Raw genomic sequence first — 22,757 nt, forward strand, 5'->3', positions numbered from 1 at the left:
TTTTCCTTTTAATCAACTTTTATATTTTATTGGATGTAATTCTATTATGTTCTTTGGAGAATACATTTGTTTAAAGCACATTACTGTCATGAGTACTGTAAATGCTTTTTGGCATAGTTGTGAGACTAGTGCACGAAATCATGGTTTATATTTTAATTATTGTGTTATACATAGTCTTTGGTTTCTGAAATAAATTACTTCATTAAAAGTAATATTTTGAGGATTTCTCTTTTAGGGCTCTTGGAGATTGTGACTTCAGTTCTTCTTCATCCAAGTATGGCTGCTCGGCTTGCTGCTGCATGGTGTTTGCGCTGTGTGGCTGTAGCCTTACCTTTCCAGTTGACACCATTTCTAGATCGGTGTGCAGAACGGCTCAACAACTTGAAGACTTCTCCAGAAGCTGTTAGTGGATACAGCTTTGCAATGGCTGCTTTGTTAGGTGGAGTCCATCAGTGTCCTTTGGGCATTCCTCATGCCAAAGGAAAGGTATGACACAGATCAAAGATTTGTAAATGCTGTCGGGTGAGCTTCAGTCTTTAGTGGAACACTGATGTGCTTAATGTTGAACTGGGTGATCAAATAACAATCAAATAACAATTTTATTATGGTAATATAGAATATAGTGTTAATGGGCCCTAATTGAAATTTCATTCTGATGTATAGATAATAGGTTTTGTATGGGTATAGTATCATGTTATAATTTATTTTAGAGGAAAAACAACTTCAGAGTATTTATTTAAAACTCAGCTCTTTTCACTTTTTAGAACTGAAATTCATATTGCTGTATTCAAAGATGACAGGAGAATATACTATTGACATTTCAATAATATTTAAGCATATTGTGACTAGCTTTTTAAATTCTTCTTTTTTTTCTGGGCCCAAGTCCATTCATTCTTCCATGTTCTGGGCTCTGTGACTATTTCTAGAGGAATCTCAGGTTCCATCTCCTTTGTCATGATTGTTATCTTGTTGCTTATTTTTCATGAAGTCTTTTTCTCCCATCTTTCTCACACCATTTTCATATTTCACATATACTTAGGTAGGACATGTTCTGATTTCTCACTTTTCTGTTCAGAGTAGTTCTGTAGCTTTTCCCTATTCCTTTTTCAGAGGTCTTTCTTACACTAGAATTTATTACTCACCTGTACTTAAATTAGAGACCCAATTTAAGTTCCATCTCCATGAAATCTTTTTTTCTTTTAATATTTATTTACTTATTTTAGTTGTAGTTGAACACAATACCTTTGTTTTATTTATTTATTTTTTTATGTGGTGCTGAGGATCGAACCCAGGCCTTGTATCCGCTAGGTGAGTGCTCTACCGCTGAGCCACAGCCCCAGCCCTCCATGAAATCTTTTCAAAGACATTTAGTCCATATTAGTCTTTACTGAATCTGAGCTCCTATTTTGTTATTTAATCATGCACTGCTTACTATTTTGCATTCTTCCTGTGTCTTCTCTATCTAAAAGATACCTTAATTCCAAAAGATTAGCTTAGCTTAAAGGACCACTAATAATAGCATTTATTCAGTGATTACATGGGCTAGCACTGTTCTAAATACTGTATTAACAAATTTAATCCTGGCAAGAGTGAGATAGATACTACTATCTTTCTTATTTTACTAACAAGGGAAGTAAGGCCAGGAGATTCAGCTGTCTCAGGTCATAAAGCTTGTAAATGGCAGAGTTGGGATGTGAACCCAAGCAGTTTGGCTCAAGAGCTTACTCTTTACCACTGTTCTGAGTCACCTCGGTCATCAGTGTATTCAGATCTAAGTAGATATTGTATTGCCTCTTTGAAAACATTAGTTAACTACAATAGCATGGAGATAATTTCTTTTTAAATTAAGTATACTGGTTATCTATTTTCTTGTTTGATTTCTTCAGCTTATTCAAATTGCAATCTATTTCTAAATTTCTCTTATAGATGGTAGTTAGTATTGCTGAAGATCTGTTACGAACTGCTGCCCAAAATAGCAGATTGTCTTTACAGCGCACTCAAGCTGGCTGGCTTTTACTTGGAGCACTTATGACTTTAGGTACAACTATATTTGAGTAGAATTTTGTCTTACTCTATAACTGTCAGTGGACTATAAAGAAAATTTAATATAAAAGCATTAAATTCCATATTCCAGACTTTGAGGTTATAAAATGGTAAAGATGTTTTGTTTGGTAGTTGATATCTCTTTAGTAATTTCTACTGAAATACATTTTATGAAAAAATTTTTAACAAAGTTTCACCTTTGCTATCAGAAAAACCATTGTCTACTTTATGAATTTACAGTTAATCAAAAGAGCTGAAAATGTGGGGCGGGGGGGGAATTCTATTTCCTAAGTGAAGTCATGATTTTAATAGAGTGATAAAGTCAAATTTAAGCCATATTGTTGGTGCTGCTTTTGGGGCATCCTTATGTGCTTTACTTTCCTAATAACTATGATAAATCAGATTTAGGCAAAGTTTAGCATTTTGCATAGGACTGAAATACAGTTATCATTGTGATGAAGTATGTCCACTTTTTAATTCACATGTTTAGTTATTACTATAAAAAGTGTTGTGTGTTTACTCCAAAGTTAAAGTGGTAACTCTTTTTTAGAAGTTTACATTAAGTATGTAAGTGGTATGTTGAGTGAATTCCTTAGCAATGTAAATATATGCCCTTAGTTCCGAATATATTGCTCCTCCGTGAAACTAAATGAGCCATATACATTGTCCCTCAAATGAAGGAATATGTATTTGTGTGTGGGAGTGGGTGAATATGTTTATGTACACATATGTATTTATGAAAGCAACCTCATAAAATATATTCCAGGTAGATTTTATTATTAATAATATGTAATCCACCATCCTGAATATAGTTGAGTAATTTTTTATTGCTTTTTATGTATTTATTTTATGCTTAGATACCAAAAATATTTGATGCTTTTGAAGTGAATTTTAAGCCAGGTCCAGTGGCACACAGGAGCTCAAGAGCTCAGGAGACTGAGGCAGGAGGCAGGAGGCAGGAGGCTCACAAGTTCAAGGCCAGCCTCAGCAACCTAGCAAGGCCCTGAGCAACTTAGTAAGACCCTGTCTCAAAATTTAAAAAAATAAATAGACTGGGGATGTGGCACAGTAGTTAAGCATCCCTGGATTCAATCCCCAGTAATCCCCAACAAAAAAAGAAAGAAAGAAAATAAATTTTGTTATGTTTTAATAAATATTTATTTTACTCACTAGACGAAAAAATTGAAATTAATGTCAAAAATTTAAAAATAAGTGAAATGGTAGAGATATTTTTAAAGTCTTTGACTTTTGTTCAGATTGTATGTTACATATTTATGGTTCTATACTCTTTATTTTCTTGGACAGGACCATCTGTTGTTCGTTACCATCTGCCCAAGATGTTGTTATTATGGAGAAATGTTTTCCCTCGTTCTTTAAAGGAACTGGAGGCTGAGAAGGCCCGAGGCGATTCTTTTACCTGGCAGGTAACTTTGGAAGGTCGTGCTGGAGCTTTATGTGGTAAGAACTGAAAGGATTTCACTTTCAGAATATTATTTGTGAATGGAAGGAAAATCACTATTTCATTTTTTTAAATTTTACTATCTAATGATAAATTTGTAGACTTTTAGATTTTAGAAAGAGGAGCAAGGTGTAACAGTGGTAGAATGTGTGGTTAGCATGCATGAGAGGCCCAGGACTGTAAAACAAATAAACAAAAAAACTTACCATTAGATTTAGAAAGAAGTTTGTATAAATAATAGTAGTTAAAATTTTGCTCATTTAGAATAAAAGTGAAGCTGAGAGTCTAAGAAACTGGTAAGATAGGAACTAGGACCTAAGCCTGTTTATACCAGTAGTTGCAGTCTTCATCTGTCAAAAAAGTTCCACATTAAAAAAAAAAAAAAAAAAGTCCAACAAGAAACAGCATTACCAGGGTTACTAAGTTTAAATTGGTTCTTTCATAATGGAAAAGCACCTTTTTTTTCTTTTTCAGTGTTGTCAAATCTACAAATGTTGATGTGTTTTTTTAGACATCAGCATTACAAAAATGATGAAACAGTTGTTTTTGTGTGGGAGTCAGCAGTTTACAGGAAAGGCTCAGGTTTTGTTTCTTTTGGGAACTAGAGTTTCACTGGATGTCCTGTGTTTTTTTTTTTTTTTTTTTTTTTTTTTTTTTTTTTTGCTTATCTCAGGATAAAAATACTTCTTTTCCCAAACCGGAAGAGAAAGAGATATTTAACCATGAGGGTGGTAGGGAAAGGTGTTTTAGTCTTAGCTCTATTCTAAAGAACCAGTGAAGATATTCCTTCTCACTGGACCATTTTGTCCATAAAATGGTCCAGTGAGAAGGAATATCTGTCTTAAACCTGCTTGCTTCCTTCCATCCTTCTTTCCTCCTTCCCTCCTGCCCACCCTCCCTTCCTTCCTTCCTTCAAATAAGAACTGTCATTTTACTGTTCCTGAAGAGGCACACAAAGTTCAATTTTGAAGGATGAAAGCTGTCCATTCTTCAGACAAGTAGAGCAAAGTGTTTTCCAGCCTCCTCACATAGTAAACGAACCCCAGGATTAAAGATAGCTTTAACAATAAGGCATATATTAGCACATAGTCAAGAGCAATGTGAGGCAGGGAGTTACCAGTTGGTGAACAGAAGGCTGGAAAAATGAACCCAACAGTGTCATTTGAATCTGATAAAACAACTTTTCCATGAAGAAAGTAAGTCATTTTTTGGAAGCCTCCAGCAGACTGCAGAGTAGGTTTTCCTGGTAAAAACTAGGTTATAAGTATGCTTTAATCAGTCAGAAAAGAGAAGGAATTCTCCTTGAAGGCCCAGGTTTTCAAGACTTCCTCCAGGGAATAAGCATTTGCCTTACTTTATATGCTCCAGTGACTGATGAACATTGTTCAAGGCGGTAGATGAAGATGCCTTCTACCAGAGAAGGTGGCAGTGATTTAACTCTGTCAAGGAACCCAGTCAGTTGAGAATGTGCATGGCAGCTTCTGTAAGCCTCACCCATGCCTGAATACATGGGGACTCTCACCCCATGGGTACTAGAAAGTATGATATTTAACTTTAGGCAGATGGTTCCTTTACAAAGCCTCTGAAAAAGAGGACACACTCTACAGGTCTAAGGCCAATCTCAAGTGTGAACTTTTAGGAGCTGTTAAACTTGGGCTAAAGACTTCTCCATATTTGTTACTTTCATGATATCCCTACATGTTGTGACATTTTTGGTGGTGAATGAGGATAGAGCATTGACTAAAGGAATTCCCACATGTGTCACACTCATAAGGCCTTTTTCCAGTGTGAACTACCTGGTATTGAATGAGGCCAGACTTTTGGCTAACAGATTTTCCACACTAGTTACACTCACAGGGTCTCACTTCAGTGTGAAGTCTCTGGTGTTGAATAGATGCAGCTTTGACTAAAGGATTTCCCATATTTACTACATTTATAAGGCCTTTCTCCAGTGTGAACTCTCTGGTGTTTAGCGAATGTGGCTTTGTGGTTAAAGGATTTCCCACACTGGCCACACTCATAAAGCTTTGCTCTAGTGTGAATTATCTGTTGTTGGTTAAGAATGGCATTTTGACTGAAGGAATTCTCACACTCATCACACCTATAAGGCCTTTCTCCAGTGTGAACTCTCTGGTGTAAATCTGCTTTTTTTAATTCATCTGAATTCCTGTGAGGTTATAGTCTTCTCCACTCACAGGAGTCTCCCCAACACTTTTTCTCTTTATTTTCATTGTCCATCCTTCTTCTAGCCTTTTCTAATGATTTTTCTCTATAGTTCTTGGTGTTTTTTTTTTCTGGTTTGTTATAGTTTGAGAACCTTATAATAATTGAGAATTGTAGATGCCTTTATATAATTTTATAAGTTTAATAGTTCACAAAAGCTGCTCTAAATTTGTCCTTTTAAAATTTATCTAGCTATGAGGAGTTTTGTTGCACATTGTCCTGAACTCCTAACAGAAGATGTGATTAGAAAATTAATGACCCCTATTGAATGTGCCATGACTATGATGTCACAGTAAGTAAACACTTATAACAAGTTAACAGCCTGTTTATATATTAATAAATAAATTTATTCATTTATGTGTTCCTCAGTCATTTTTTATACTTCTTTCTAGAGTTATATAGGAAACATAAAACTATTTTGTGAAGTGACTTTTAAAATTATATTAATTATGTGTATTAAAATATAGTTATGCTGGGCACGGTGGCACATACCTATAATCCCAGTGGCTAAGAAGGCTGAGACAGGAAGATTGCGAGTTCAAAGCCAGCCTCAGCAATTTATCAAGGTGCTGAGCAACTCAGTGAGACCCTATCTCTAAATGAAATACAAAATAGGGCTGGGGATGTGGCTCAGTGGTTGAGTGCCCCTGAGATCAATCCTTGGTACTCCCCAAAATAAATAAAAAATATAGTTGTTTTTAAATGTATTTCTTACATCAAATATCACAAAATGATAAGATGAAAATTTAATATTTACCAAGGTATTTTAATGGTACATTTATACATTACTAAAGATGCACTGCTAAAGGTTTATAAGTAATGCTTATTCTAGTAAGCTGATTCCAACTCTGCTTTCAATATTGTAGCATTCCATCTGTCATTAAAGCCCATGGAGCTCATCTGAAAGCTAGTGCTGCAATGGTCCGTTTAAGACTTTATGACATCTTGGCTTTGTTACCTCCAAAAACTTATGAAGGTAAATAAAATTTGCAGTATCTGATAGAAATTGTTCAGTGTGCCCTTGAAGATCCTCACAGTATTAAAGAGTTCTGACCAGGGCTTTCCCACTGGCTCACTGTGCAAAGGAGAAGCACCATTTTACTATTCTTTATGCAGAGTAGCTCACATTGTTGAGTTCTTACTGTATTGTAGGTCTCGTTCTAAACCTTTACATGTATTAGATCCTGTAACTCTAACCCAGCTCATGAGGCAATTGCACATATTCTGTAGATGGAGGATCTCATATAGAGAGAGGTGAAGTAACTTTCCCAAGTCTTAGAAACCATAAGTGGTAGAGCTTGGATTCAAACCCAGATGGTTTATCTTTAAAGTCTATACTTTTAATTACCCTCCTAAACGGCTTCATATATATTGTAATATAGCCAATAATTTGGATAGCCAATAATAAGGATCTGAAAGAATAGTTATGTACTTTGCAGAAATCAAATATTATATAAAATGTTAATATTAAAATAATTTCTTTTTTTATAAATTTATTTTTTTATTTGTAAATGGACACAATACCTTTATTTTACTTATTTATTTTTATGTGGTGCTGAGGATCTTACCCAGGGCCTCACCTGTGCTAGGCAAGTGCTCTACCACTGAGCCACAACCCTACCCCTAAAATAAACAATTTCTTTCCCATATAACTGTGCCCAAGAATTTTGATGTTTTGGTTCAGTGTTGGCACTTATTGGGCAATGAACAATAAATAATAATCATGTTACATTTACTATATTTAAAATAAATGATCTACCCTCTCTGTAAATTTTTTAGTCACTTTAGTTTTGACCAAAAACATAATACAATAATAAAACAAAAATATCATTATTGTATATTAAGACTGGAATTCAAATATGTAATATATATTTTAGACTGGACACAGTGGAGTGTACCTATAGTCCTACTTTCTTTGGAAGCTGAAACAAAAGGATCACTTGAGCTCAGGAATTCAGAGTCAGCCTGGGCAACATAGTGAGATCCCATCTCTGAAAAAAATATAAATCAACATAGATTTTTAGTAAAGGGTATAGGAACTTATTTTATTTCTGTTGAACATGTTGCTACTTTTTGTGGGCAATGATTGTAATTTTGATAAAATTATTATTTTTAATCTGATTTGAAGTTCTGTGTTTTAGGATCTTTCAATGCACTTCTTAGAGAACTGGTAGCAGAATTTACTTTGACTGACAACTCAGCCAACACAACCACCTCCCTTCTCCGATCTCTTTGCCATTATGATGATAGCGTTCTTCTTGGATCCTGGCTTCAAGAAACCGATCATAAATCAATTGAAGACCAGGTAGTAAATTAAATTAAATCCTTGTTTATAGGGAAATTAAATCCTGGTTTAATCTAAAACAGTGGTTCTTTTACCAGTTGTTTTTTTAAGAAAATATAGTGAACCAACGTTTAGTTTTCATTTAGCTTTCTTAGACACTTAACAATAGCATCTTGATGGTAGATAAGTGGCGAACAGCATTAGTTATGATTTGGCAAATTGTCTTTCTTCAGTATTTTTTATATTTGAATACCCTGTAGTGGCTATGGGAAATTTTAGTTTTAATGGGCTTTTGGTTATTTTAATGGGCTTTTGGTTATTTTAATGGGCTTTTTAGTTTTAATGGGCTTTTGGTTATTGGTGTTTTTGTTGTAGTTCGTTTTGTTGTGTGATAGGTTGGAGAGGTGTGAGAGTTAGTAGATTGAAGATTTAGAACCTCTTTTGCCAACAGAATATGTTATTTCCTATGTGCTTTTTAAAAAGAAATATTAAGTCCATTTTAAATATTTTTGTGGATTTAGATATAGCTGATTTATTTTGCCTCACACACTAAGGTGCATGGTATAAGAATGTTTTAGAATGAAGAAGACTTTTATTAAAATCCTATAAGGTATTACTGATGACTTTTCAAAACAAAATTTTACTTTTATCTGTTTTTAAGTTCTCATATCCAATCATTCTTTTTTTATTGTTACCTTTTCTTCTTCCTCCCCCGCTCAGTTTTTCATACTAAATACTTAATAAGTGAATTTCCTGAAGTAGACTTTGAGTAATTTTTATGTCACTCTTTTGCAGCTCCAGCCAAACAGTGCATCTGGAAGTGGGGCTCTGGAGCATGACCCTTCCTCCATTTATTTACGAATACCTATTGGTGAAGCTGTACCTGGTCCTCTCCCTCTTGGAGTCTCAGTGATAGATGCCTCCGTGGCTCTTTTTGGTGTAGTGTTTCCTCATGTTTCATATAAACACCGGTTAGTATAAAGTCAATCAGGTAATTTTAGTTAAGTAAATTTTCCCATCCCAATTAACTCCTCAATAATGTGAGCTACTACTTAAATAGTATTCTCAAATTTACTGACACAAGTGACACATACCATATAAAATAAAGTGAATGAAAATTCCATGTAATTTGAAAATGTGTTTAAGATTCGACCTTGTGTGCTAGTGTCTGGTATTCTGGACTATGTCTTGCCCAATAAAGAATTTCATTCTAATGGCTTATTTCACAGTTTATAAAAGGTTTGATCCTACCTTTAGGGATATTAGTTTGCTAATTCTATTGTTTGTATTACTGAAGGAGTAAATGTATGGGAAATCTATTCTCTAATAACATTTGTCTGTAAGGTGGTTTAAGTCTGGAACTTGAGAAACTAAGTTAACTCATTCTTTTTTGTACCTGAAGCATTTTAGTTTGCTGTATTTTATAATCTATAGTCACCATTTCTAATATGAGCAGGCATTTCATATATTTGTGATTTGCCACAAAAAAAGCAAAAATGAATTAATTTAAGACCTTCAAAGATAATTTGAAAGTTATATGAATATGTATTTGTATGTAAAAGATTAAAAAGCTGGAATTCCTCTACTGGGGACTGCCTGATCCACACACCTCCAAGTGTTACTTCCATTTTACAAAATAAGCACTTTTTGCTTTTCTTAAAAAAATAAAAATAAAAATATCAGATAATCTTTAAATATGTAGATTACTTAATTGCTTTTTATATTCAACTTTAATTATAAAAAATTTACCTTATCTAGATATCTTTAAGAACATTCGATTGCCACATAAGTGTTAAAGAACGTTAAAGGTGAAAGAATCCTTACAGCATCTATCTAACATCCTTATTTTAAATCTTCTTTTTTAGTCTTTTGCAGTGTTAGGGATCAAACCTTGGGCTCATATCTGCTAGGCAAATGCTCTACCACTGAGCTGCATCCCCAGATTCCTTATTTTAAATCTAAGAAAATCTAGATCTAAGAGTTTATAGGTTTTCAATTATTCAGCTAGTTATGAGAGCTCTAACTAAAATCCAGGGTTGTTGTAAATGTATCTGATATCTTTTGTGAAACAAGGTGAAGTATAAATAAATAAATTTTATTAAAAATATAAACGCAAATAACCACCAATTGGGGATTGAGTGAATAAATAATGGAAAGTCCATAGGCTAGAATACTTTTTAATAGAGATGATGTTTTGATGTGAGAAGTGCTCATGGCACAATGATAAAATTAAAAAGGTAAAATAAATGACAGGAGGTGATCCCAGTTTTGTTTCTTAAAGTACATAAAAATGTACAAGAACAGGATAGGGGTTGTGGCTCAGTGGCAGAGCACTTGCCTCATACATGTGAGGCACTGGATTCAATCCTTAGCACCACATAAAGATAAATAAACAAAATAAAGATACTGTGTCCATGTATAACTAAAATATTTTTTTTAAAAGATGTTTTAAAAAATGAACAAGAACATATTTATGTGTTTACGTAAGGTAAAGACCTAAAAGGAAATGTTCCAGGAACTACTTATTCCCTTAGTAGTAACTTTTAAAAATATTTTTCCAAATTAAATGGGATAAACATTTCATAATGAAGAAAAAAGTTCTGTTTTTAAATAAGCTTTTAAAAAGGTATGTGTTTGAGGTCAGATGTGAGGTTCTGAAAAATGTTTTGACCTGAGAAGTCTGACCTGTTATAAATTGAGCTGAATCCTAATAGTGACCTTTGAGAAAGTTTGATTTTTTGCTTTAGGTTATAGTTGTCCTAGTATATACAAATATCCATTTTCCCTGGATCCCTTTGCTCTACCAGTTTCTTTTTAGAAGAATGATCTCACTCTTTTTAAAAAATTTTTAAAAATATGTTTGTTTTATTTATTTATATGTGGTGCTAAGGATTGAACCCAGGGCTTCACACATGCTAACCCAGTACTCTACTGCTGAGCCACAACCCCAGCCCTCACTCTTTTTTAATTAGAATAGTCTTAAATGGCCAAGAATTTTTTTAAAACAGTCTTTTTGAAAAAAGTTTGAAATAATAAAATTCACATCTAGTTTTTATATTTCAAAATTGACCAAAGCTAATTTTTTTTGGAAATCCCAATAGTTTATGAGATTAAAACATGGAGTACTCTTGTCTTCTATGCAAGAATGTTTGAAAAAAGAAAATAATTATGCCACATTTTTAAAGAAGTTTCAACTGATAACTCTACCACAGAGATATGTAATTAAACAGGAAAGATTAATTTTGGGGGGGGGTACTGGGAATTGAACTCAGGGTCACTCAGCCACTGAGCCACATCCCCAGCCCTATTTTGTATTTTATTTAGAGACAGGGTCTCACTGAGTTGCTTAGTGCCTTGCTAAATTGCTGAGGCTGGCTTTGAACTCACAATCTTCCTGTCTCAGCCTCCCAAGCCACTGGCATTACAGGTATGCACCACCATGCCCAGCTAATTTTGGCTTACAGTTTTGGAGGTTCCAGTCCTTAATCCATTAGCCTGATATTGGGTTTTGGTCCTGTGGTGAGGTAACATAGCTGACGCACGGAAACTGTGCTCACCTCTTGGCAAAGAGAGAGAGGGGAGGAACTTGGGGTCTTACTATCACTTTCGAGGGCACATCCCCAGTGACCTTTCACAAATTTCTACCACTTAAAGTTCCACCACCTCCCAAATGCCACCCTGGGTATCAAGTCCTTAACACAGGGTCCTTTGGGGAGCATTCAAGATGTAAACTATAAGCCGGGCATAGTGGTGCATACCTGTAATCCCAGCAGTTTAGGAGGCTGAGGCAGGAACATCAAGAGTTCAAAGCCAGCCTCAGCAATTTAGTGAGGCTCTAAGCAACTCAGTGAGACCCTGTCTCTAAATAAAATACAAAATAGGGCTGGGGATGTGGCTCATTGGTTGAGTGCCCCTGGGTTCAATCCCTGGTACAAAAAAAAAGATGGAAACTGTAGCACACCTTTTATATGTTAGGCACTGGGTTGGACACTGGTGTTAATGTTTAAGAACCACTACAATTATGACCTAATTTTGCTAATTGAAACTTAATATTTAGTTTCTTTTTTTGTTCACAACTATACATTAATTCAGCAGAAAAAGATCTGGTTTGGATCAGTTATGTGAATAGAAAAGAGACAACATGAGGTATTATTTGCTACACAGTTTGTACTCTTTGCTTTTTTTTAGGTATATTTAAATAAGAGCATCACTAATATGATCTTTATCCTATTATTATAGATTACAAATGCTGGATCACTTTGCTGAATGTGTTAAACAAGCCAAAGGTGTCCGCCAGCAGGCTGTGCAGCTTAATATATTTACTGCTGTTCTTAGTGCACTCAAGGTATTTACTTTTAGACCATAATAAATATTATGAAATAAGATGTTAATTCATTTAATAAGTTAGGAATCTCAAGATTATTATAATGCTTACGTTTATGTACACTTGATAACTGTGCTTTTTTAATATTAGCTTAATAAAGTTGTTAAAAACTTTGTTGGGCTCATTGTAATTAAATATGTATTTTATATTTTAGTAATGTTAAGGTTTGTATTTTGATTTGAATCTCAAATTTTATATGTGCCAATAATTTCTTTTGGAATTTTCAAAGATGCCTGATTAAAGAAATAATGGGTTTTCTAGCCAGGCATAGTGGTACATATCTGTAATCCTAGTGGCTTGGGAGGCTGAGGCAGGAGGACTGCAAGTTCAAAACCTACCTCAGAAACTTAGCGAGGTCCTAAGCAACTTAGCGAGACCCTATCTCAAAATGAAAAATAGAAAGGGCTAGGGATGTGACTCAGTGGTTAAACACTCCTGGAGTTCAATCCCTAGTACAAAAAAAAAAAAGAAATAATGATTTCTAAAGATGTTCAAGTTCAATTTTTTATTTAGACTATAAATCATAAAGACTGTTTATGTAGTTGAAAGACTGTTGTATGGAGGGATTGTCTTCTAGTTTAGTTACTTACTAGGTTTATGATTAGTACAATTCCCTTAACCTTTATTGAACTAGTTTCTACTTAATAAAGTAGAATAACAGATATTTTGCCTAGCTCACAGAGGTCATGCATCGTACTGTGTATCCTTTCATAAGGTATTTGAAAGCTTTTTATATCATTTAGCACTAAAGAAAGTGGTCACAAATACAGGTCCTTAAATGAGCATATCTTTAGTTATGTTTTACAAACATTAGGTAAAAGAGATATAAGCATTTGTTACAGAAGTAAAGGTTGATACTGTTTATATAATCAGTAGTATGTGTCCTATTTAGAGATCATAAAGTAATATTGACATTTGATGGTTTTTTCCTTTTGTTTTTTGGTACCAGGGATTGAACCCAGGGTGCTTAACCACTGAGCCACATCCCTAACCTTCTTAAAATTTTTTTAAAATTTTTATTTAGGGACCGCATCTTTCTAAATTGCTTAGGGCCTTGCTATGTTGCTAAGGCTGGCTTTAAACTCACAATCTTCCTGTTTCAGCCTCCTGAGCCACAGAGATTACAGGCATGCACCACACCACCATGCCTGGCAGACATCTAAATTTTTTTTAAAAAAAGAAATGAGGTGTTTGGGGACTCCCTTAGAGGATGGTAGAATAGTGGACTATTGCTGTACAGATTATACTTTTCTTCATAGAAAAGTTAATGCCTCTGTTGTCATTAACATTTTCTTCTGGCACCATGACTTAGATTTTTGGTCTCAAGTAAGTAAATTCAATTCAAGAACAGTGACTGTGGAAATGGATGGCATTAGAGCAGATTATGCTAAGTGAAATTAGCCAATCCCCAAAAAACAAATGCTGAATGTCTTCCGATATAAGGGGTGGGGGGTGACTCAAAATGGCGTAGGGAGGAAAAGCAGGGGAAGAAGATTACCTCTACATAGGGAAGAGGGATGGGAAAGAAAGGGAGGGAGAAGGAAAATTACATGGATGGTGGAAGGAGACCCTCATCGTTATACAAAACACATGTATGAAGATATGAGAAAAAAAAAGAATAGCATTACCTTAGATTAGGTAGAGAGAAGTGATAGGAGGGGAGGGGAGGAGATGGAGGGATAGGAAGGATAGTAGAATGAAACAGACATTATTATTACTGTATGTATATATGTGACTACATGACCAATATGATTCTGCAACCTATACACCCAGAAAAATGAGAAATTATATCCCATCTGATTCAAATGTATGATATGTCAAGGTCATTGTACTGTCATGTGTAACTAATTAAAAAAAAACAATAATACAAAAAAAAGAAGAACAGTGACTGTAGCTAGAACAGGGATATTAGCATTCAGTATGATGAACAAATTATATCAACACTCAATTACTGATTCTTTTTACTGAATTTTGCCTTATGCCTATATTGATTATACTCAAAGATATAATTCTTTGAGTATATTATACTCAAAGATATAATTCTTTTATAGAATTCTTACATAGATGAATCAAAATTTCATACTCATCAGGCCTGGTCTTTCTATTTTTTCTTTCTTTCTTTCTTTTTTTTAGTTATAGGTGGACACTCTTTATTTTATTTTTATGTGGTGCTAAGGATCAAACCCAGTGCATGGTAGATGAGTGCACTACCTCTGAGCCATAACCCTAGACCAGGCCACGTCTTTCTTTAGAGTGATAAATTTCAATTTCAGTTAATTAAAGGTTGATTTATTAATATAGTATCCTTTATATACAAAAGCAACATTTGAGTATTAGGCTTTGGATAGAAACTCTCCCAGGGATTGCTGGTCTTAGGACCAGTTGAACTGTTGATTGTTATTTACCATGTTCTGAAATCATATTTAGAAAAGTGATTACTATCAATTAATAGGTGCTTGTTCTAGGTACAGTATATGCTTGGGAAAGTTGGCTGAAGAAAATAATATATGAATATATTTGTATATTTACAGAAATTACAGAATATTTGCCTTTTATTTTATTTAATATTTCATTATTTTTAAAATCAATGTAGGGTTTAGCTGAAAACAAAAGTACTTTAGGACCTGAGGAAGTTCGTAAATCTGCTCTGACACTGGTTATGGGTGCTCTTGACAACCCAAACCCAATCTTACGGTGTGCAGCAGGGGAAGCTCTTGGAAGAATGGCTCAGGTGGTTGGAGAAGCGACTTTTATAGCTAGAATGGCTCAATATAGCTTTGACAAGTAAGTAAGTCTCTTTACTAACAAGCTTTTAATAATAACTCTACCAGTGAACTACACCCCCAGCTAACCAACTATTTTTATTTTTTTATTTTTTTTGACAATACTTGAGATTGAATTCCAGGAGTGCTCTACCTCTGAGATACATTCTCAGTCCTTTATATTTTTGTATTTGGAGAAAGGGTTTTGCTTAGTTGCTGATCTTCCTGCTTCTCCTGAGTACTTGGAATTATGAGCATGGTCGCCTGACTTAAACAACTATGTTAAATTGAAGCCCTAACTCTTGTAAGGGAGTGAAAAAAGTGAATCACAGTGTAATATTTTCTGATTTCTACAATATTTTCTCTTTTTTATGTGATCTATGAGATTGTTATTACTAGAGAAGACTCAATTCTAGAAGCATAATCTTTTTTCCAGATTGAAATCAGCTCGAGATGTTGTTTCTAGAACTGGTCATTCCTTAGCCCTTGGTTGTTTGCATCGTTATGTTGGTGGTATAGGCTCAGGACAACATCTAAAGACCAGTGTCAGCATTTTATTGGCTCTAGCACAAGATGGAACATCTCCTGAAGTCCAGGTAGAGTAGTATTAATTTTTATTACAAAATTTTAAATAATTATTTTAAGAAAATTATTTGCTTTGTAAAATAATAATGACCGTTAAGTTGTTTGGAAAAATATATTGTGTTCTTTCCCTGTTATTTTGTTTTAGGTGTCTTATTTGTAATAGTATATAACAAGATTTTGCTTTTCAACCTAACCTTAAAGTCTGCCTTATTTTGGGAGTTAACTCCATTTACATATACTCTTTCAAACATATTTTATTTTTATTATTTGTTGTTCTTTGTACATTTTTCTTCTTTTTTGGATTTCTTTACATTTGATTGATCAATTTTGTTTCAAATTACTATCCTTCTCTCTCTTTTTTCCTATTACCCTAGCCCAGGTTCTGGGTCATTCATTGAATCTTCTGTTTTATTTCTTGAATTTGTTTTGTTTTTGTGGTTTCTTCTTAAACATTTTATACATAAGTAAATATAACTACAGTAAGAATCATGAGCATGTGGGAAAATATACAATCATCATTTGCCATTTTACATTGATGTGCCCCAAATTATTATGAGTAATTCAGTATACTCAATTCAGTTACTGCAGTTCTTCCTTACAACTAAAATAAAGTTAAATTTTATTCTAGACATGGTCTCTTCATTCGCTTGCTTTGATAGTGGATTCTAGTGGCCCAATGTATCGAGGATATGTAGAACCAACTTTATCTCTAGTTCTTACCTTGCTGTTGACTGTTCCACCTTCACATACAGAAGTTCATCAGTGTTTGGGTAGATGTTTGGGTGCTATAATAACTACAGTTGGCCCTGAACTACAAGGTAAGTAAATTCATTTTAAGGTAAAGAAACTAGGCAGATAATTTACTGTCTTTTGATTTCCTGAATGTGACCGTCATGTTGTTTCAAAACATTTTCTTATAATAATAATTACTATCTACTGACTATTTGGGTTTTCCAAAGGCCTGGTACTCAACTTTGTACATGTGTGATTTTTTAAAAATATTTATTTGTTGGTTGTAATTGGACACAATAGCTTTATTTTTATTTATTTTTATGTGTTGCTGAGGACGGAACTCAGGGCCTCATACTTGCAGGGCGAGTGCTCCACCTCTGAGCCACAACCCCAGCCCGTGATTTTTTTTTTTTTTAATACCTCCAAAAAACCTATGACATGACAGTATTTTCAAGGTTTGAATACAGAAACTATATTTAAATGGAATTGTACTTGGGGCCCCATGGAAACAAAGATAAAAATGGAGTTCTTTGGGTCTGGAGCGCTGTGCACTTATCTTCATGGACTTTTGCTTCGCTTTTTTTTTGAACCCTAAGGGTCAGGACCATAGTTTGCAAAGCCACTGCCATAAATTAGATAATATCTTTCTAGAAGGAGGCAAGCTCAGAAATTATTTGTTCAGAATTATTCAACATATGAGTGACATATGTATGATCCTGAAACTTACATTCTTACACTCAGGACTAATTCTACTAATATCTAAATTATATACTCAAATCTGTAAATTATTGTGAATGTATCCTAAATATATAAACCACTTTGAGAATTTTCCCTTTTACCCTCTACCATTTTTTAATTAAATGAAATAAATTATTAAATTTTATTTAATTCTGACAAAAATTCAGATAGGTGTTAACTCCATCTTACAGATGAAATGCTAAGGCTGAGACACATTAAGAACTTTCCCAAGGTTTTATATCTATGATTATATGATTTCCTTGTTTGATCTTTATATGTATATAAAATTATTTTACTTTAGAAAAAAATTAATTCACTTATATTTGACTATTAAATTATTTAAACAGTGTAATAAACTGTCATTAATCTTCTTAAGAAAGCTGGATTTGAAATAATTATATAATAAAAGTAATAATGTTGGTTGAACAGAATGAGAAATCTGGCTCTTTCAAATAAAGCAATGATGATTCTAAATGATAGTATAATTTATCAGAGAATAAATATAAATTTAGTTAGCTCTAAGAGAGATGTAAATCCAACTACAGTTGTGTTTTGAAATCATTTCTGTGGACTTGTCAGACTTTTTGTTTTTAAAACAATCTGAATAGAAATTGGAAGAAGATATTATTTAGAAGATAATTATTTTATAGGAATGTTTTTTGTGATACTAATCAAATAATTATATTCTACATTTTCTAAAAGGGAATGGAGCGACAATTTCTACAATTCGTTCCTCTTGTTTGGTGGGTTGTGCAATAACGCAGGACCATTCAGACTCTCTGGTTCAGGCAGCTGCCATATCTTGCCTTCAGCAGCTCCACATGTTTGCACCACGACATGTCAACCTGTCCAGTCTTGTTCCTAGCCTTTGTGTAAGTATAAAGCTGTTTCATTCATGAATTAATTTAGGGAGCCTCCACATTTCTTTCCCAAAATATCAATCTGGATTCAAACAAAAGATTTAAGTTTACAAAGTTGTGAATCCAGGGTTTCAGTTTCAGTAGTCATTTTATGACTATTAATATTATTCAGGAGTTTCCATTTTTGCCTGTTTTTCAGTAATACCTTTTTATTTATTGATTTTTTTTAAAAATAAATGACTTCAGAATGCATTACAATTCTTATTACAATTCTTATACAGTACAATTTTTCATATCTCTGGTTGTATATAAAATATGTTCACACCAATTCGTGTCTTCATACATGTACTTTGGATAATGATGTCTATCACATTTCACCACCCTTGCTAACCCCTTGCCCTCTCCCTTCCCCTCCCACCCCTCTGCCCTTTCTAGAGTTCGTCTATTCCTCCCATGCTCCCCACTCCCTACCCCACTATGAATCAGCCTCCTTATATCAGAGAAAACATTCGGCATTTGTTTTTTGGGGATTGGCTAACTTCACTTAGCATTGTCTTCTCCAACACCATACATTTACCTGCAAATGCCATGATTTTATTCTCTTTTATTGCGGAGTAAAATTCCATTGTGTATATATGCCACATTTTTTTTAATCCATTCATCCACTGAAGAACATCTAGGTTGGCTCCACAGTTTAGCTATTGTGAATTGTGCTGCTATAAACATTGATGTGGCTGTGTCCCTGTAGTATGCTGTTTTTAAGTCTTTTGGGTATAGACCAAGGAGAGGGATAGCTGGGTTAAATGGTGGTTTCATTCGCTGATTACTAAGGAATCTCCATACTGCTTTCCATATTGGCTGCACCAATTTGCAGTCCCACCAGCAATGTATGAGTGTACCTTTTTCCCTGCATCCACGTCAACACTTATTGTTGTTTATCTCCATAATAGCTGCCATTCTGAGTGGAGTGAGATGATATCTTAAGAGTAGTTTTGATTTGCATTTCTCTAATTGCTAAAGATGATGAACAGTTTTTCATATATTTGTTGATTGATTGTATATCCTCTTCTGAGAAGTGTCTGTTCAGGTCCTTGGCCCATTTGTTGATTGGGTTATTTGTTTTTTTTGGTGCTTAGCTTTTTTAATTCTTTATATACCCTAGAGATTGTTGCTCTATCTGATGTGTGAGGGGTAAAAATTTGCTCCCACCATGTAGGCTCTCTGTTCACCTCACAGATTGTTTCTTTTACTGAGAAGAAACTTTTTAGTTTAAGTCCATCCCATTTATTGATTCTTGGTTTTAATTCTTGTGCCATAGGGGTTTTATTAAGGAGTTGGGGCCTAATCCCACATGATGGAGATTAGGGCCTACTTTTTCTTCTATTAGATGCAGAGTTTCTGGTTTAATTCCTAGATCCTTGATCCACTTTGAGTTGAGTTTTGTGCATGGTGAGAGATAGGGGTTTAATTTTATTTTGTTGCATATGTATTTTCAGTTTTCCCAGCACCATTTGTTGAATGCTGTCTTTTCTCCAATGCATGTTTTTGGCACCTTTGGCTAATATAAGATAATTATAATTTTGTGGGTTAGTCTCTGTGTCCTCTATTTTGTACCATTGGTCTACCAGTCTGTTTTGGTGCCAATACCATGCTGTTTTTGTTTGGCTTCATTGTGGGACTTATTGGATGTTTGCCTAGTTGTGAGATTTTCTCCAATACTAGTAAACAACTTAGGTGAAGCCATTAAGAAACTAGAGACTTTGATAAATTTATAGTTGGAATTTGGTCAAGTAAAATAGATTAAATGGCCACAGGGTAAGGGAGACAAGACAGTTCTGAAATGATGGACTGTGAAGTCTCATTTGGATAGGGAGAAGGGTAAAGACAGGAGAAGGCTAATATATGTGGAGAAAGAAAGTCACTACAGTTGTAACCATGGGAGGATATATATTGAAGGTGAAAGGAGGGAAACATTATCCAGGATAAAGTGAGAAAACTGAAAGGCCAAGATATTAGATGCTAAATCTGGTGTAGTAAATTTAGCTTTCCACAACATGATTTGTTCCTATTTTATTATAGATTAAGGTGAATTCAGTCAGCCCAGACCCTCAAGGAGTCTGAGCCAGCCACAGGGCAAAACCAAATCCATGTGAAATGTTCACAAAGAACATCCACAAAGAAAATGATCAACTGCCAGTATACATTAGATGGCACTCTTTAGCAAGATATTAAGCATCCTGCCAAAAGCCTGGTTTGATGTAAGCTGCAAAGGTATAGATAGTAAATCTTGAGTAAGATGAACTGGATTTATCATATACCTGATACAACTTAGGCAGCTGACCAAGGTGATGAAGACTCAAATATCCAATCCTAGGTTGTCTGATTCCTCTCTCCATTTTTTTTTTGTTTTTTTGTTTTTTTTGGTACCAGGAATTGAACCCAGATGTGATTAACCATGGAGCCGTATCCCCAGCCCTTTTTTACATTTTATTTAGAGATGGGGTCTTGCTGAGTTGCTTAGAGCCTTGCTAAGTTGCTGAAGCAGGCTTTGAACTCATGAACCTCCTGCCTCAGGCTTCCAAGCCACTGGGATTACAGGTGTGCGCCACCATGCCCAGTGTCCATTTTTTTTTTCCTCCTTAAATAATTAGCCTGTGGAGGTTGACCTGATACAATGGAGAACATTTAAGAGGATAAAGTAATGACATGGATTTGTTTACCTCAGTGGAACTTATCAGTAAGCCACAGGGAACACTGTGTGTTAACACAGGATAATGTCTCCAAACTGATTCCCTTAATGGAACACCTAGGGTCTTGTTACAAAGCGTATTGGATCATCTTCCTGAACCTTTCCAGAAGACTAAGTAGTGAGATTATAGTCATCTGGTGGAAAGGAGGTGGTATACCAGACTGAAGATGAGAAAATGGGCATTCAAGTGGATGTCTTGTTTGAATAGCACCAAAAGCCTCTCATGCTGTATTCATTAACTAGATTGTTAGATGCTCTGAAAAATAGTTTACACTTGGGTTCCTCCAGATTAATGAAATTAATTCAGATTTTTATAAGTTTCATGTTCATTTCTACTCAGTCATTGCCACCAAAAATGATTATATTATCTGACACCATATGTAATACCTAAAACAAATAAAATGTGATTTTTTTTAGCATATGCGTTAAGATGCATTTCACTATAGTAATCTTGATTAAATGATATAGAAATATTAAAATATATGAACTATTCAATAGAGCTATTCAAATGTATTTTTTGAAGAACAAGTACCATCCTGAATTATTATAATTTCTGTCCTGGCAGGCAACTTTTTCTATCATGTGACCATAGTTATTCATTCTCTTGTCCTGACACAATCACTTCTGCACATAGGCATTTAGGTCATCTGGGATAATTTTAGCAATTGTCAATGTGAGAATTTGAAATTTATTTTTGTGATTAAAAGAGTCTTCTATTTTTTTTTCTCTTAAGATTTCTTTTTTGGGGAGGGTATTACATCATTCCAAATAAGCATAAGATGGCATAGAATGTTATTATATATGGCCAAGAACATAAAATTGTCATTGCTGCTGTTTTTCCATTGACATGAATTAGAACAACTAGAGTTTACAATTATAATTATAGGCATTTACTTTTTATTATTCAAGCCTAGTTTAGGTTGAAAATGTAGAATATAAGTACAAGATGCATATATGTGTATATAAACTATTTATATATGGTTTGGTTTGATTGTCCAACATGGTAAGACCCAAAAGCCAAAAACAGAAAAGCATAGCAAGGCACATTGCTAGCCTGGGGAAAGATCAAAAATTGAAATATGATTTCTACTGAATTTGTATCACTTTCACACCATTGTAAATAAAAAATTACTAAATCAAACCATTTTAAGTTGGGAACTGTTTATATAGACAAATGGAACACAATTGGTTGTCCAGAATTGGATTCACACATGTATGGTTTTAATTATTTATGGCTATGGCACCATTAAAACTTGCTGTAGAAAGGATTATCTTTTCAAGAAATTCAGGGATTGTGAGATATCATCTATTGTACCTTGCATCTCTAACATCACAGATGTTAAAATGAGAAAGAAAAATATATCTCTGGAGGCACATGCCTGTAATTCCAGCAACTCCAGAGGCTGAGACAGGAGGATCACAAGTTTGAAGCCAGCTACAAGATTTTAAAGAGTCCTGTCTCAAACAATTAAATTAAGGACTAGGGGTGTAGCTCAGTGGACAATCAAACCAAACTGTATATAAATATCTGTGGTTCGTTCAATCCCCAGTACTAAGAAGAAAAAAAAAAAAAAAGGATGTTTCACAATACCTGAAATAGAAATTTTGAAACATTGTAAACTATAGAGTATCTTGTTTCTTTTTCTTTGACTGTATGGTTTTCTTTGTCGAGGGTACTTTCTTAGAATTTTTTGTAATTGTTATTACTTGTAGTGTTCTATTTCTTGTGTGTTTCGCTCCTTGATTCTTTTTTTTTTTTTTAAGAGAGAGAGAGAGAATGAATTTTTTTTTTTAATTTTTTATTGTGGGTTGTTCAAAACATTACAAATTTCTTGACATATCATATTCGACACTTTGATTCAAGTGGGTTATGAACTCCCACCTTCACCCCATACACAGATTGCAGAATCACATCAGTTACACATCCATTGATTTACA

At 34.2% G+C, this 22,757-nt stretch overlaps 1 protein-coding gene across 3 annotated transcripts in view; it reads left to right on the forward strand.

Annotated features, from left to right (window-relative positions):
* Positions 1-22,757, forward strand: part of Heatr5b (HEAT repeat containing 5B) — a 77,784-nt gene that overhangs the window by 17,092 nt on the left and 37,935 nt on the right. For all 3 annotated transcript variants that reach the window (XR_007348127.1, XM_048804555.1, XM_015479772.2), the window contains 12 exons: positions 236-486; positions 1,927-2,038; positions 3,349-3,501; positions 5,918-6,017; positions 6,592-6,701; positions 7,867-8,030; positions 8,805-8,980; positions 12,249-12,354; positions 14,987-15,177; positions 15,592-15,751; positions 16,369-16,558; positions 17,913-18,082. Coding sequence is in view for 2 of the 3 variants with exons in the window: in XM_048804555.1 (XP_048660512.1) it covers positions 236-486; positions 1,927-2,038; positions 3,349-3,501; positions 5,918-6,017; positions 6,592-6,701; positions 7,867-8,030; positions 8,805-8,980; positions 12,249-12,354; positions 14,987-15,177; positions 15,592-15,751; positions 16,369-16,558; positions 17,913-18,082 (1,883 nt within the window). In the remaining variant the exon portion in view is untranslated. The remainder of the gene's footprint in view (positions 1-235; positions 487-1,926; positions 2,039-3,348; positions 3,502-5,917; positions 6,018-6,591; positions 6,702-7,866; positions 8,031-8,804; positions 8,981-12,248; positions 12,355-14,986; positions 15,178-15,591; positions 15,752-16,368; positions 16,559-17,912; positions 18,083-22,757) is intronic.

This window comes from Marmota marmota, unplaced genomic scaffold, assembly GCF_001458135.2.
Source record: "Marmota marmota marmota unplaced genomic scaffold, marMar, whole genome shotgun sequence".
Classification (NCBI taxonomy): Eukaryota; Metazoa; Chordata; class Mammalia; order Rodentia; family Sciuridae; genus Marmota; species Marmota marmota.